This window comes from Arvicanthis niloticus, chromosome 14, assembly GCF_011762505.2.
Source record: "Arvicanthis niloticus isolate mArvNil1 chromosome 14, mArvNil1.pat.X, whole genome shotgun sequence".
Lineage (NCBI taxonomy): Eukaryota > Metazoa > Chordata > Mammalia > Rodentia > Muridae > Arvicanthis > Arvicanthis niloticus.
Genome location: NC_047671.1, coordinates 63,728,421 through 63,745,267, shown reverse-complemented (window position 1 = coordinate 63,745,267; position 16,847 = coordinate 63,728,421). Strand labels below are relative to the sequence as shown.

General features: G+C 35.8%; 1 protein-coding gene across 7 annotated transcripts in view; it reads right to left on the bottom strand.

Annotated features, from left to right (window-relative positions):
* The window catches only part of Nol4 (nucleolar protein 4), a 337,582-nt gene that overhangs the window by 207,767 nt on the left and 112,968 nt on the right, over positions 1 to 16,847 (bottom strand). For all 7 annotated transcript variants that reach the window (XM_076912936.1, XM_034518207.2, XM_034518208.2 and 4 more), the window contains one exon: positions 15,726 to 15,858. In XM_076912936.1, coding sequence (XP_076769051.1) covers positions 15,726 to 15,858 — 133 coding nt within the window. The remainder of the gene's footprint in view (positions 1 to 15,725; positions 15,859 to 16,847) is intronic.

The following is a 16,847-nucleotide window of genomic DNA, read 5'->3' as shown; positions in this document are numbered from 1 at the left end:
GGAACAGCTGATACATGTATTGTAAATGGCTATGCACTCTAATTGGTTCCTTTCATGGACTCTGATGTGACTGAGGGAAATATTCTTCTTAACCTCACATGGAATCTCCCTGGCTGAGTTTAACCACAGGACACACATGTGAAGTCACAAAACATGGACCTTAGCTCAGTTTCTATGGTTCTGTGACCCTTGTCCATCGTTACTGCGAAAACAGGTTGGGATCTTCTGCACAAAGAACTCTTAGGAAACTTGCATGAATATAATAAGACATTACATTTTAGCTGCAAAGCATCCCAACATGGTTTACTGGGAAGGAAAAAGAAACAGCTTATTTTATAAAATGGCAAAAACTCATTATACAAGAGACTATTTTGAAAATTAAGCTATTCTCAGGGAAATGGATGGAATTCATTATATTGAGCAAAATAAAACAGACTCAGAAAGAGAAATATTGCATATTTTCTCTCACATGTAGAGGTAGATTTCAACACACGTGCACATGCACACACTTATATTTATGCACATGTGATATAGAAGTATATTTGGTAGAGGGGGGACCTAGGGTAGGAGTCATGATGGGTTATGACAGGTGGATATAAACAAAGTACAATGACTATGTATGAAAATGGCATCCAAACCTACTGTTTTGTATGATAGCTATAAACAACTGAAAAGTGAAAATGAACAATTTGGATCGCTTAAATTTCTTACCTTGTAATTAGGATAATCCTCATCTCCATAGGTCAACATGATTTTCAAAGGAAATGTCAAAATATCGAGTTTATCCTGTTTTTCTTGCTTAGAGTAATGCCTATCTTTCCATTATAAGAGTTAAGAACTGCTCATTTACCCATAGGTATAAATAGAGAAAGTACCCTGTTTACACATGAGTAGTTGGTATGCTGTGTAACACAGAGGGCTGGACACTGTTTACAACTGTCAGAGAAAACTATGTTGTAACTAAGAAGTAGTCATTAAAATTGATAACTAATTTCTCAATTCATCAACTACATCCCTGAAAGCTACAATGTCTTGTAAGCATGTTATAAAGTTTACTGTACACTTGTTTTTTCCTGTTCACAGATGCAATTAACCTTGATATGTTTTTGCTAAAATTTGAGATTTTGTTTATTTTCAAAGTTTGCTTTAGGATCAAGGGTCCTATTATCATCTGTGTCTACTCCGGTGGATAAATTATACTTTGGATAATTTCTACCTCTCATACAAGATAAACTCAGTTTAAAGTATATTTATTATATCTAACAACCACTATTACTATATAAAGTCATTTATTATAGGGTTCAGGATTTGTGCGGCTGACACTTCAAGCAATTTACTTATTTTGAAGCTTTATGTAGGAAAATAGCACTCTTCATAAAAAATATTTCATTGTTATTTCATGTGAGACAAAGCTGAAATGTTATAAAATAAAAGGCTTATGAGAAAATGTAAATCGTTATTGGCATGAGTAGATAGTCATGAATGAATGTGTTTTAATTCTGCCTTCCGTCAGAGTCTGGCCTCATTATTTAGAAGAAAGCATAGTAAAATGGAATCAGAAGATTTGAAACAATGAAAGTAAAAGAGGAAGCCAGGCACAATTTCTTATTGTCCTTCCCACACAAGAGAAGAACAGAGAAGGATGAAAGACTTGTCAGAAGTCAATAACATTTTTAACAGATAAAAAGAAATGGGAATTTTTAGCACAGCGTAATTATTGTCAAGAGATCTTTCTGAAATCAATGGAATACAAGCCACCCAGAACCAATGGATTTCAACAGCCAGGAATAACATTGAATGACTTATATTACTGTGTAAAATCAAAAGAATGCAGCTGTGAAACAGGAGAGTATACAAAAATCATCCGAAGGCAGGTGGGTTCAAAAGCGGAAGCTCCCTGAAGATATTGGAACATTAATCCTCTGTTCAGACTGTGAGAGAGTGGTGCAGTGGTTAAGCCTTCATGGTCTAAGCCTTAGAAGCAAGCAGAGCTTGCAGAGTCAGACAAGTGGAAGGGTTACCAAGGAGAGCATGTGGCAGCTTAGAACCTCACATCTAACGTCAGAGGCTCCACCTTCTGAATGTGTGCACTCTCATCTTGCTTCTAGCCCTACAGAGAGAAGAGGCTAAATAATGACCCTGGAGTTTCCTCACCTATATTGAGAAAATAAAAGTTTCATTATAGGCTTATGGGAAATTTACAAGGTTTACTCTGTAAACCATATGGGATCTTTAATAAACAATTAAGAAAGGTTAGTGCCCGTCACCATCAATGCTCATTTTCTGTTAGAAATAATGTTAAAATAATTTGATTTTATAATTGCCCTACTGAAGTTTAAATGTATTTTGGCTTAATAGATTCATGCACATGGAAATTTAGGTGAACAAGTTACATTATTGGCATGCATTTCAAGATTGTGAACCTACTTACAGACTATGTCAGGATGTTACCTACAGTAAGCACTCAGTGCACCAGCACCACTGTATGGAAAAATCCTAGTCTTACTTCCTCGGCTGTTTTATCATAGACTTGGATAAAGAAAAAGACAAGCCTTGATGTGTTCTGCTGCTTATTCTGTGTGATGCTAAGAGCGATTCTCAAGCTTTTATTATAACAAAATAATGTTACTAAAATAAATCTCCATAGTGGGAGAGAGACTAGTTAAAATTAATGAGTTAAAAACTTGAAAATTCTGGAAGTCATCTTGTCATTAACGAAACAATTATATAAAGAAAAAAAAAAAAAACAAGAAAAAAAATTTCCTTATAGAAAACTAGAAAGAAGGTAGCAATTATTGTTAAAACAGCTCTTTTCTCAACTATCTCTTTTTCAGTCCACATTCTTACTCCTCACTTCTTTTTCTTCTCCCTTTCTTCTTTCTCTCCCTTCTATTCTTTTTGCTGTCACGCTTCTCTCTTCTTCTGCTCTCTCTCCTCTCAATACTCGTGTGTACAAAAATCTACACATACATGACACATACCATGATACCTTATCTTGACTGTGTCAGCTGGTATGTGTGGCAAATTTTAGCGCCCAATGTATTTGGAGCAAAAGCCCTGTCACTGGACTGGGAAGAGGGAGGCGGAGCTAGGAGTTGGGAGGAGAGAAGAAAAAGAGGAAGAGGAAGAGAGAGGAGAGATGATATGGCGGCAGATGTTACCCTCATGTCTCTAGCAATCTCAGGTAGTTAGTCATATCAAGGTTAGATAATTGCGATAAAAACTCTAATTATGTGGGCATCTTGAATTGAATATTTGCTGGTATGTAAATCTATTTGGTTACATCTTAAGCTTTAGAGTTTTACTTTACTGGGTTACTGGGAAGTGTGTCCTATGACAACCAGGTGGTTATGGCTGTGAAGGAACTAGTGGCTCCAGAGATGAGCGAACTGGAACTGGAAACACAGCAACCAGTGGTTAAGGGAGCAAGCTAGAGAACAAACAGCCTGGTGGAACCAGCTTGGGAGCTCCAGTCCTGCTGGAGAGCTTGCTGAGACAAATGGGCTTAGAGCCGGAACATGGCGGCAAGGTCGCGAGCAAACCAAGCCGGACTTGCCGTTTTTCTAATACCTCCCACCACGGTATGGAATGAGTGATTCCTGAGAGATTAATGTACACCTCTGAGAATGTATATGGGACACTTCCAGAGTTGATCCATTCCTGATATTTTTGTTCTAGTGAACAGATCATTGATGGCATGTCTTTTGTACTGAATCTCTCCTTGACTTTTTCTATGTTTCCTTACTCTGCCTCCTGTCTGCCATAGAGTGAGTAGCCTCAGCCATCGGTTCCTCCCAGCTTGATTTAGTGCCTCTTTGGGAGCCTATAATCAACAGAGATAATAGGTGATCTGATTCCTCTGAGATATGAACCTAAATAAATTTTGTCTGCTTTAAGTTGTTTATCTTACATGTGTGGCCACAGAGATGGGAAGCTGACCTAATGTGCGTCTCTACAGGAGGAAGGAAAGTGTGCCTTCAATAACATTCTTCAAATAATAGTGAGGTTTTGTTCTGCCTGTAGAGTTTAACAACTCAGGTTGGATGGCACGAAAAAAAAGGCAGGGAGTCCAGGATTATTTTACAGGAAGAAACTCAACAATCTCCCTGCTTTCTAAGTACTCCTCATGTATATAATCTAGCTATTCAAATGACTTTTTAAAGGAAAAAGGACAGGCTGGGAGAAGGATGGGAATAAGCCTTCTAACATCCCATAATCCTTTAGTACATGTTCATAGTTTAAAGAGCACTAACTCATCCACAGTACAGAGAAAAATGATTCTCAAATACACGAAACTGGAAATGTTACTGTCAGAGTAAGTACAGGACACCTTGGCTCTGTTCAGCTCCTTTAAAAAATTATTACTTTTTTTTATTATAAATTTAAGATGGATGTAGTATGTTTGCAAACACTAATGTAAAAAGTACATGTTATTAAAAGTAATGATTTAATAAAATATCATTAACAAATTATTTGATTGAACAATCTCTTTACACTAACTTCTTAAAGAGCTCAATTTAAGTGCATACACTAATCTATAGATTTGTTGTTTGGAGGTAGAACTGGGAGGTAAACACCAGAAAGCACACATCACAAACACTTAGGCAAAAGACACTGAATGAAGATTGAATTTATCTTATTACTTAAAACAGGAAGAGACATCAAAACATGACTTCAGCTCAAAAATTATTTTTATTTTCCAGATGTCCCACTTTAAAGTGGGTGTGCGAAGATGAATAACAGGATTTTTTCTTGGCCCCCAAGACACACCCAGTCAAATGGAGATGTGAGACTGATAAGAAAACAATTATGCTACAATTTTGTAATAAATACAATGAAATACACTTTCTGACCCTTTTATCAATACCTTCCAGCTGTCCTTTCTGTTTATCATCCAAAATCTTACTATAATTCCTTGTCAACGCAGCTAATCACGATTTTTATAGTCAATTTATCTCTATGATATAGCTGATTTATCTGTTTGCCCAGCTGTCAAACAACTCTACCCTCAAAGCCCCATTCAACACTAAACTTACTGAGTTGTTGAATTGCGTAAAGACTAAGAATTGTTTCTTTTCTTTAAAAAAAAAAAAAAAAAGCTGACCCAAACAAGCACAAGAAAATTGTAAAGAAACACAGTAGTAATTTGCCTTTCTGTGAAAGTTTATAAAATATACTTGTGTGGTATTAATATCAGAAAAATAAGAATTAGGAAAAGACATTTCTTGCACAAGGTAATCACACAGGGAAAATGTAGGTAGTTCTCACACTGCAATAGGGCTCAGAGAATGACTTATATGGATAGGCTCAAAATGTATTTGAGTAAGCTAAGCCTGATAGCTCATGGCTAATCACAAGTGGCAGACTGAGACAAAAGGATACCATCTAATTTCAGGGTAGTCTGCGCTATATAGCAAGTTCCATGTTAGTCAATGATACACAGAAAATGTCTGTCTCAACACATACATGCTCTCTCTCTCTCTCTCTCTCTCTCTCTCTCTCTCTCTCTCTCTCTCTCTCTCTCACACACACACACACACACACACACACACACAAACACACATGTACACATACAAAAAGCACAAAATGTCTTCTTTAAGAGTCATGTGAAATGGCAAAACTCTGACCTAGAATTGTTCCTATCTGAAAGAACTGCAAGGACAAAAATGGAGAAGAACCTGAGGAAAAGGAGGTCTAGTGACAGGCACTAATTTGGATCGAGCTCAAGGGGAGGCCCCAAGGCCTGACACTACTACTGAGGCTATGGAATGCTCACTAAAAGAAGCCTATCGTGACTGCCCCCTGAAAGACCCAACAAGCAGCTGGAAGAGTCAGATGCAGATATTTACACCCAACCAATGGACAGAAGCTGGTGACTCCTGTGGCTGAATTAGAGAAAAGCTGGAAGAAGCTGAGGAGGAGGGTGACCCTATAGGTAAACCAGCAGTCTCTTAACTAACCTGGACCCCTGAGATCTCTCAGACACTGGGCTACCAACCAGGCAGCATACAGCAGCTGATATGAGGCCCCAACACATATACAGCAGAGGACTGCCAGGGCTGGACTCAGAGAAGATGCACCTAACCCTCAAAAGACTGGAGGTCCCATAGAGTGGGGAGGTCTGGTGGATTGGGGTGGGAGGTGAGGGCATCCTTTTGGAGACTGGGTGGGGGAAATTTGGGACAAGGAACAGTCAGAGGGTGGACTGGGAGGGGGATGAAGTCTGGACTGTAAAAAAAAAAAAAAGATTAAAGAATTAAAAAAAAAAAAGAAAAGAAAAAGAAAGAGTCATGTGAACTCTTAACTTCACACTTCACCTGCACACTGAGAGACACATTATGACTTAGTGTTCAGACTGAAAAGATCTTGGATCTGATTCTCTATTTTAACAGGATTCTGTCATCTCCCAAAGTTCTAATTCACACAGTCATTCACAGAATAGAACATGTGGCCATGAAAATACTAGCAAACCTCAAGTACAGCATCTCAAAATAACTGAGCTAGAAGCAAAACTCCTGAGTCATTTGACATCCTTTGCTGATCTGAGCAGGTAGGTGTTACAGCAACCCTGGTCCTAAGCCTCATCATGAGTAGAGCAGGATCTAAACAAGAGGGACTGGTTTTAGGGGTATGAAATGATCCTAGCTAGATACATATGGAGAACAAGGTAACTCTTTACATACTTACTTACATAAAACCACTTTAATAATATAAAGAGATGCAAGACACAGAGTTTTAATCTGGGAAAAACAGAACAGATTTTTTTAATAATGCAAGTCTACATGAATGTTACACAAGGATCCTCCAAATACATTTTAAGTAAATGCAGATTTAAACTATTATTTTCAATACTTAGGCTTTAGATATAAGCCAAATTTTCCTTCTGCTTTTAGAAACATAATTACCACTTATAAGAAATCTCAAATGATTAAATATACATGTGCACACAAGCACACACACATAAATATAGCTAAAGGATTTAAGAACCAAAATTCCTTACAATTCATAGTAAATTACGTTCTAATTGCCTGCTCCTTTTATATTACTTGTAAAGTTAGTCTATAATTCTGAAAATTATGATCTGATTATTTATAGAGCAATTGCCATTAAAAGCACATTCTAAAAGCTTCATTAGTTTAAGTACCTTGACTCAGAATAATAATTAAATAAATTCATCATGTAAATCATTTTAATTTGGTATTAAAGAAACTTGATGAGGATGAAATGGCAGCATTGTTGGATTTTTAGGTATCTTAAATTGAGAAATGTTTGGGATTTAATCACAGAAAACAAATACAAATTTTTGAGCAGGTTTAATTTTAAAGTTAAATGTATTCTATTTGTGTTAAAAAAAATTAAGCTCACACATTTTTTTCGAAGTAATCCCAAAAACCCTAAGTAAAATTTTTTTAAGCTCAGCAAAAATAATTAGAATAGCATAAGACAGAATCTCTGGGGAATTTGGCATTCAGACTAAAAACACTGTTAATAGGTTTTCTAATTAAAACTCAGCTTCATAAAAAATTAACCACCAAATTTAATTTCCCACTAAGTATGGTTTTACATCATTCTTATTAAAAATATGTTTTATTAGATTTCCCAACTAAATTAAGTGGTGAAGCAGTAGATGCTTTTATTGTTAGTTCCTATACCTTAACAATAATACACGAAATTATTGGATTCAGCCAAAATAGATGATATTTAATCCGGAGCCTATTTTTACTAAAATGTTACTCACATATCCACTTAGCAGTAAAAAAGAATTGAATATGAACAGAGCAGTTATATGCCATGTCAGTGTGTGCATGTTCTTAGCTTATATCCAGTATATACAATTTTCAGCAATTAATCCCAAACAGACTATACATCTTAGATCCTGAGAGATGCATTTTTATAAACTATTGAAAAAGACTGCCACCCATGGCAACTCTCATTAAAAAAAAAAAAAAAAAAAAAAAAAAAAAAAAAAAAAAGAAGACAGAACTGAACCCTGCATGACCTTACAAATGAATTCTCATTCTGAGAAAAATTTTAAAAATGCTAGGTAGAACGGGGTTTGAGCAAGAGGCTTTGCACTTGACAGGCTGCCATTGTGGAACTTAGGGGCGAGAATGGAGAATGAAGAAGAGGTAACATTGGAAGCACTGATTTGCAATGTTTGTCTAGTTTGATAGGCTTCAGAAAAGCATGCAAGGTAGCTCTTAACAGTCTGTGTATTTTAAGATGAATTGTAATGCATGAGAATTATTCTGCCAGTTCAGCACACAATCTAAATTTGGATAGATGGAAATGTGGAACTGTATTCCATACCTCTCTACTTACTTATTTATCACACAACTAGAGCATTCTATTTTTTATCGACTTCAATCATACTCCCCAGGGCTACTGTCATTTCACTTGTATAGGAATTCCTGTTAACTGAAATAGAAACCCATCCAATCTCAAAAATGATTTGATTTGGTATTCTTAATGTTCAGGTTATTTTAGAGCTTTTTAGGATGGACTAATGGAATGAGGCAATTTCATATAGTTCTAACATTTTGTTTATTTTTGTAACTCCATTTTCTAACAAAGCTGAGATTCATGTTACACATGGAATTGATGGAGATGATTACACTTCCTGCCACTTACCCTTGTCAATCTTCTACTCAAGGTACAAACAGGTACGTTTCAGAATTATAACTCTGAATAATACATTATTTCTTTTTGATTACCCAACAATTGAACACTCTTTCTCTTTAGGGCATATTCTACATGATATATGTTTTTGAGGGAAAGAAAAATGCCAACTCTGAAAGCAAATTGACTCAAAGATAAAGTTTAATAAAGAAACAAAGAAAGTTGAAAACAATTAATATATAAGTGTTTAAAAACATTTTCTAGGAATACAGTTTAGATCTAAGGTTCTACATTATTATTTGAAGGAAGTTCTTTTATTAGTAGGTTACAATATTAAACACCCAAATAGCCTCAATGTAGCAATCGCAGCCTAGATTCAAAAAATTACTCTTGAGACCATTTGTTCTCACTGAACAAGGCCTTATAGGACTAAGTATCCTTTTTGCAGGATTAGTTTGTCTAGAGGGTAATCAAAGTAAGAGACACCAGCGTCTGTCTTCTGAATTTTAACCTGGAAAGTCACAGCTTAATAGGGAAATTGTGCTTTCTATTCAGAAGAAAAAATTTGAAACCCTTGGGACCAAATATTAACCAGATGTTTCATTCACATAATAACCTGTATATAAATAACACAAGGTATAACTGTTACTCTTCATTGTTAACTTGGTCCAATGTAGAATCACCATGTAGACACACCTACGAGTGTGTCACTGAGGCTATTTCAAGACATGATTAACTTAAGAAGAAAGAGCCTCCCTGCATGTGAGCAGCACAGGACCAGGGCCAGAGTCCTGGACTGATTAAAAACAGAAGGAGCCAAGCAGCAGAATCTTTCTCTGTCTGACTTGCTGCCTTCCCTCACTACACCTACCCCACTGGGATATATTGTGTCTACTCAAAAACCATGGGAGATACTGCAATATTGCCTACCAATCATGTGATGTTGTTACTTCAGTGAGAAAACTAACTACTTCAATAAGGAATGCAGCTGATTTTATTTTTTGATGTTTTAGAAGGATAGCATTTCACACTGAAGCCTAGACTCAAACTCTAGATTTTCCATTCTCAACCTCAAGAGTTCCTGCAGATCTAGGCTACCACACCTTGCATAAAATGATTTATACAATCATTTAATTATCTCTTTTTTTTAAAGTTAACATTCCTACTTTTAAAAGACCTCCACTTACCAGTGAAACAGGTACTGAGTCACATCACAATTTACTCTAATTAACCATGATTGTTGTAATATCATACATATGTATGTACAGTTATATGTACATTTACAATATACTATTTGTACTTAGATTAGCCACTAAATTCCAACTTAATGCTTTCTTTCTTTCTTTTTTTTACTACTTTTATTTTATTTTTTACAGTATAATCATTAACCCTCTCCCGGTCAGCCCTCCCACAGTTCCTCATCCCATTCCTCTCTCTGTCTCCAAGAGGATGTTCCAGATCATATGACCAGTTGAAGTATATCATTACATTGAATGAATCATACATTTCTAAATGCTAACAGAATTATCCAGTCTATTTTTGAATAAAAAAATATTTGCCTACACTATGTATATTTCAAGCTAATACTAGGTGGACATTGAAGTAGCTGTTGAAAACATAGTCTGTAAGACCTTCTTCCCTGTTTCTTTTTTCTATACTTCCACACTCATGAGCATGGCCACACAGATACTGTTAACAAATTGTTTATCCGATAATGAAATAGTAGTCATACGCTACATAACATTCAGTAGATGGCAGAGCATATGTGTGATGGTGTGTGTTCCATAAGAGCATATCCTTCAGTGACATCAGTGCTGCCTTCATTTATGAAAGCATGATGAAGTTTACACCATGATACAACCACTTAGTGATACATTTCTCAGAATGTGTCTTTGAATGACTATACCAAACAAGACACAAAATCATATGTGCCTAGAAATAAAATCTCTAGTTTGTAACGTTGACTGAGTTTGCATACCAGAGTCACAAGACAATGACCAGCTATGCAAGTTACTACCAAAATAACAGAAAGGTGTTAAGAATGGAAATATTCATTTTGGTTGTAAATCTTTGGTTTTAAAGCTGATTAATATCAAGAGCAAATAATCACCAGGATGTTCCTCAGCTTCCTTTGGCATCCCTGTTATCTTTTTTAAAGGCAAAAAGTGAAAAAGCAACAGTTCACCATGACTACAAAAGGAGAGAAATAATCTGATATAAGAGATTTATTTTTGAGTTAAATCAGGTACAACTATCTTTTTAGAAGATAGCAACATATATCAGAAGTAGTTTGCATACAGTATTTAATTTAGAAAAGCAAGTAGATTGCTTTATAGAAAACAATTGACTCTATCAAACGCAATCAAACACTTAAACCAAAGCTTCAGGTCTGTCCTGAAGGCTGATGCTCTTGTCAGGCTCTTTGTCATAGGTGACCTCAGAAAGCAAGGGTCAGATGCATCAGGCATCTCAGGGCAAAGTAACAACTCAGAGGGAGAAATGCTGTTTAGAGCTACTCCAGGAAATGTAGGATCTGAGATTTAAAGTAAGAACTTAATGGGTGACATTTATTTTTTACCTAGGATCTATTTAAATGGATGTCATAGCATGAAACTTAACAAACGTGCTGTCTCTGAATCCACGAGGCTGTGGGCTCTTACATCCAGGCCTGTTTCCTGGAACTCTGTGAGCCAGAGCCATTGCATACCAACGTTGTATTCACAAGCTCCCTAACCTTCATAGCAGCACTGAAGACCACATGCTTACAGGAGCAAACTCAAGGTAAGCAGAGCCATTAGGTGAATTTAACACAAAGATAGGCTTTTAAACAGCTTAAATGCTGTAATGTGGTTTCTTTAAACCAAAATTAGGTGTAAAATGCTTCCTATGCAAAGACTGACTTTTATGTATTTCGTATAGTTTTGGTATTGTTTTTAGACAATTGTCTGTGTGTTTCTCATCTTTTTATGTTTTTACTGAGCGAGGGAAGCAACATGAACTTCAAATAAGAAAAGAAACTTACTATTCTATGCTGATCTTGAAGTATCTCCTCATAAATTTTTTATTCAGTTTCTGTCTTCTTGACCTTTGCTTAATTATCTAACCCAGGGCAAAACATTTTCCTTTCTTTCCTTCCTGTTGCCAATTCACCAGAAATTGAGGACTACATTTTAACTCTGTGATTTAAATAGAAATACATTGAAATAGAAACAGAAAAGAAAGCCTTTAAGTCTTCAATTCCATTTTATATGGTGGTCAATTGAGACATTATGTAAACCTGCCTACATTACAATTTCTGGAATTTCAAGAAGCCACAACTTCCTACACTTCAGCCTCTTTGGTGAATATTTGCAACTTGATGCTAAAGAAAAATAGAATATTTTACTCCAACTTTTAAAATTTTGTTTCTTCAGATTTTAGAAATCGTATCTGTTTAGGTTTTAACTAGTCATGGTAAGGCTTAGACAGAAGGACTAGGATTTAAGGCTAGCCTGGGCTGCATGAAACAGTGTGAAAAACAAATAGCATGCAAAAGCATACAGTGACAATAAAAGATTTTATACAAGGTAAAATGGAAGTTTTAACCAATTATTACAATAGGAGTTTAACCCACCATCTCTCCCAATGCTTTCAGCACATCTGATTTATGAGCACAGACAAAAGAGCTCAGTCTGTCATAATAAAGTATTACTCTTGCACGGTTTGCTATCACATGTAGCTCTTCAACCTTAAACTATATACTATTGATACTGAAAATGCTTCTCACCCAGACAACAGGATGTAAAGCCCACAACATGGACAGTGATCACTATAAGAAAAAGCATAATCACAGAGCATTCCCTTCCTCATGTGTGTCTACCATAGCTCACTCTCTTCTCTTCTCCACATTTCCCTTAAAGCACCTCCCTGTGGACTGTCCTCTGATAGCCTCTGTCTGCACAGGCTCTTCTTCTTTGTCTATATTGATCATTTGTGACTGCTGAGCCATTTGCGCTCCTACCAAGCAAGGACGTCATTGTCATATCAAGGGATGATACACTTGTGTCCAAGAGGAATCATGTACTACCATGTAGTCAGTAGCTGGAAAGAGGCTGCTAAGTATTTACCAAAACCAAGTCCGATATCACAGTGTGGAGGCTGGGAAGTTCTGCCCCATGAACTTTATACTGGACCCGCACCAGGATGCTCACCCAACGTTAGATAGACTGCACCACATTTCCTCACCTTCTTACACTCTTTAAAGATTAAGGTACACCATCCACAAGGAACTAACATCCCAAGCTAACCAAGACTTAGTTCTTCAAACATCTCAGTATTTTAAAAAAAAGATAAATATTTAAATTTTCATTTTTAAAGAGCAAAGTAGTTTCTCATTCACATTAGATAGATCACTTTCTTTAAATAATATCTTACATGAGTTGGGACTATGCTTGTAAAACTGTCTTATATATTTATTTGCTCAGCATTCTATACAAAAACCAACACATATATATTTATACATATAGGGTGATATTTTATACACACAAATGTATGCATATACACATATACATATATAACTTGTAAATAAAATAATTAGGTATGAATGGCACAAAATAAAGTGTACACTATAATTATACACATATAGATATATAACTTGTAAAAGAAAATAATTAGGTATGACTGGCACAAGATAAAGTTAATAAAGAACACACCATAATTATAAAACAAGTATAATGAAGTAGTACAAGTGTGTATAGGGGTGTGCACGTGAGTGTGTGCAGGCACATGGGTACACTCATGGGGTAAAGGGAATTGCACAGTGTGGTGCTAGCAGGGATAATTTAAGAGAATACCATTATCAGGGAAAAGGAAAGAAAATATGTAAAACTCATTTTACAAACTATAATTATATTGGAAAGCTACACCTTAATTATTTAAATGATGGGACATGTAAGAAGAATTTGAAATGGAGCACATGACAGGAAACTCATAGTGGGAGAACACTTATATGTTAATAATTCCTGCAGTATAGAAGAGGAAAGAGTAGTGAATGAGAAAATAATATAGTTTCAAATGGTAATGAGATCTCTGAGGAATGTTAACAGTTAGGAGATGGATACAGGGAGGTGGGGCAGTAGCAGCTGTTCTTTTATAGATAGAAGGGCTTGTACAAGAAAACTGGGGGTTTGTGTGCCTGCAGATGGGATTGAAAGTAACATGATTAGATTTGCTCTGTCAAATGGTGAATGTGTGGTCAAAGTTAAAGAATAAACCCAACACTTATGAGCAGAAAGTGGCAAAGATCTCCAGAGAAAGCAAAGAGCTTGTTATGTTAGTTTCAGCTGGTGATCCTAATAATCCACCAGGATGGGGAAAACCTCTCAGTGGACCAGGAGACATGATGCCAAAGAAAATCCAATGGGCAATGTAAGGGTGAACTCCTAAGGCATCAAAGTAGGGTTAGGAGGAAGCCGGGGACGATCTAACTAATGTTCATGGGCAGCACCATCAATACACAGAGGAGTGTCTTCCATATTGTTCCATAGCATCTTATTAAGTCAAATAGATTTGCTTACCTGCATTCCACCCTAGCCAGAGAACTACAACTGGCAATTTCAATCAAAAAAGTCATGAGTTTTCATGATTAGGGACACAGTCCTGAAGTGTTCATTCTTCACATTCTTCAGAATTATATGTAAGCAGAAAGAGAATGCAAACAGGCAAAGTGCATGTGTGCGTGTGTGTGCGTGTGTGTGCGTGCATGCATGCGTATGTGCATGTGTGTGTGTGTGCATGTGTGTGTGTGTATGTGCACGTGCATGCATGTGTGTGTGTGTATGTGCACTTGCATGCATGTGTGTGTGTATGTGTGTTTATGGATGTGTGCGTGTGTGTCTGTGTGCCAGTTAATCTCTGATGTTGGCACCATTATTGTGCGAGGAATATCTATTTTATAATAAAGTGACAGGAGTTTCTTTATAGTATTCCCACATGAAAGCTTTTTCTACTGAAAAACTGTGCTGTTGTACAGCAAGTCAGACATGAGCTTGAAGTCACACTCAGAGTTCTCTTCTCTTTCTTAAAATTACAATGATGTGACCTCCACTCCACTCAGAGACTTCTAAAATGTGAAAAAGAGAAGTGCCCATGATGGGGACATTTCATATGTAAAACTAGTGACATATTAAGTCTTTCTGATATAAACAGAATGCAACAATGCAACGTCAGTGTAAAACACTGGCAACTTCTAAAACTAAGTTTTAATAGCAAGTCTCCAAAAAAACTCGAAGGAAGCCCTTTTTTCTATCTACTGATGAAGTGAAAAATCTTACCAGTCAAACGAGCCACATAAACTTACACATGACTGAAATCATAAACCAATTTTGAATGAATTCTTTGGTTTCTATTTATAAAACTTAATTTTACACCTGCTATTATATTAATTTGCATCAAATTTAATACAAAGGCAAAATCTTCAAAAAAGGTCCTAAGTTCCTTGAGCATATCAGGCCTAAAGTGTTGACGATCAGTTGACTTTATATGGTTCAGCTTTATTTCCAGCACCAGCAAAGGGGAGACTTAGGAATCTGAGGTTGTAGAATAGGAATGACAACCTTCCTTTTCTTTTGAGCAAGAAAGGAGTTAGGGACCACAACAAAGTACCTTCTTTCTACAGCATCCCTTTGAGAAAGTTGTCTTTAATATCGTGTCCTTTATATTTGGAACTTGGCTGTTAGGTCAAAGAAAATTTAATCGTCTTTAAACTCTTTGTTTTCTCAAAAATAAGTGGTGACATAAAAACCAAAGCCAGAACACATTATCATAGATATCCAACTGTACTCCTGTAGCACATTTTATATTTGAAAAGAAAAATATAGATATGCCTGGATTTCATAACTGACATCTTTTTATAAATCAGTCTAACACTTTAATTTTGAAAAGAGTACTTAAATCTAAAAATAATGAAGTGGATGACATAACCTGAGTGCCCAGAAAATGTCTCCATAGAGACAGATTTTTTTAAAAATGGACACAAGTGTGAAGAGGTGGTTGTGATTTTAATGGATTCTTACTCATTGCTGGGTCTCACTGTTTATCTATTCATTTGTTCAGTGTAAAAGACTTACCATCTTGCTGGCCATGGAGAGTCTGGGGACTTTGCATTCTTTCTTCCAGATTGGAGCTAAGGTCAGAGTTCACGGCAGACATCCGTGTTGAATCACTCATATCAAATTCATCACTTTCTATTGAGCTTTCATCCTGAAATGGGTTGAAAATATCATTAGGCACTATAAAATTTAACCGTGTGCAAAAAATAACTATTCTGCCTGTGTGCCTAACGAAATGTCAGCCAGTTCATAAACTGTTATCAGGCTCTGTAGAAACGATGCATAGTAATAGATGTGTGGGACAACAAATGATGAAACTCTTCCTTCAAAAAATGTTTAAAAAATTGGGTACTCAACATATTATACAGAATCCCATTTTAACGATAGAGCAATGTGTTTAGGGAGGAAGAAGTTTGGGAATTAGCCGAAATACTGGACTATTCTGAAATGAATATTACAAATTCTTAATACATTTGTCTTTAAAGGGTGATCATAAAACATGATGGAAAGGAAATCTTAAGTTTTACTATAAACAAAATGACTTGGTAAAGTATAACAAGCACATAGACATATTTATAAGCATTTATTGTATAACATAGTAAAAATTTTTCATCAAATAACAGGATGGGTTCCAAGTACAAAGATACATGCATAGATTCAATGTCTACATTGAATATGGAGAAATGAATTCCTAATATATTATACAAATAAAGATGATATATATATATAGAGAGAGATTATAGATAGATGTAGATTATAGATATGTAATATATTAGAGGTAGACAGGTGTTAGATGAAATAAATGATGGATGACATATAGATGATAGGTAGAAAGAGATGCGAGAAAGAGAGGCAGATTATGTAGGCATGGTAGTTGGTTCATAGAGGAGAGGTAGATGATTGTATATAGATAAATAATACAAACGTATATGATAGGCAGAGCACTGAATTTATAAAAGGACTTACATATAACATTGTGTAAAACTTATTCACTAAAAATCAGGTGACAAAAATATCTACCAAATGATTAACTCAGGAAAATGTCAGTTGTGAACAATTAATACAGAAACTGGTATACTTCTTTATTTTTTGAGATTATAAAGTACTATATTGTCCCTTTCCCCTTCCTCCATCCAAATT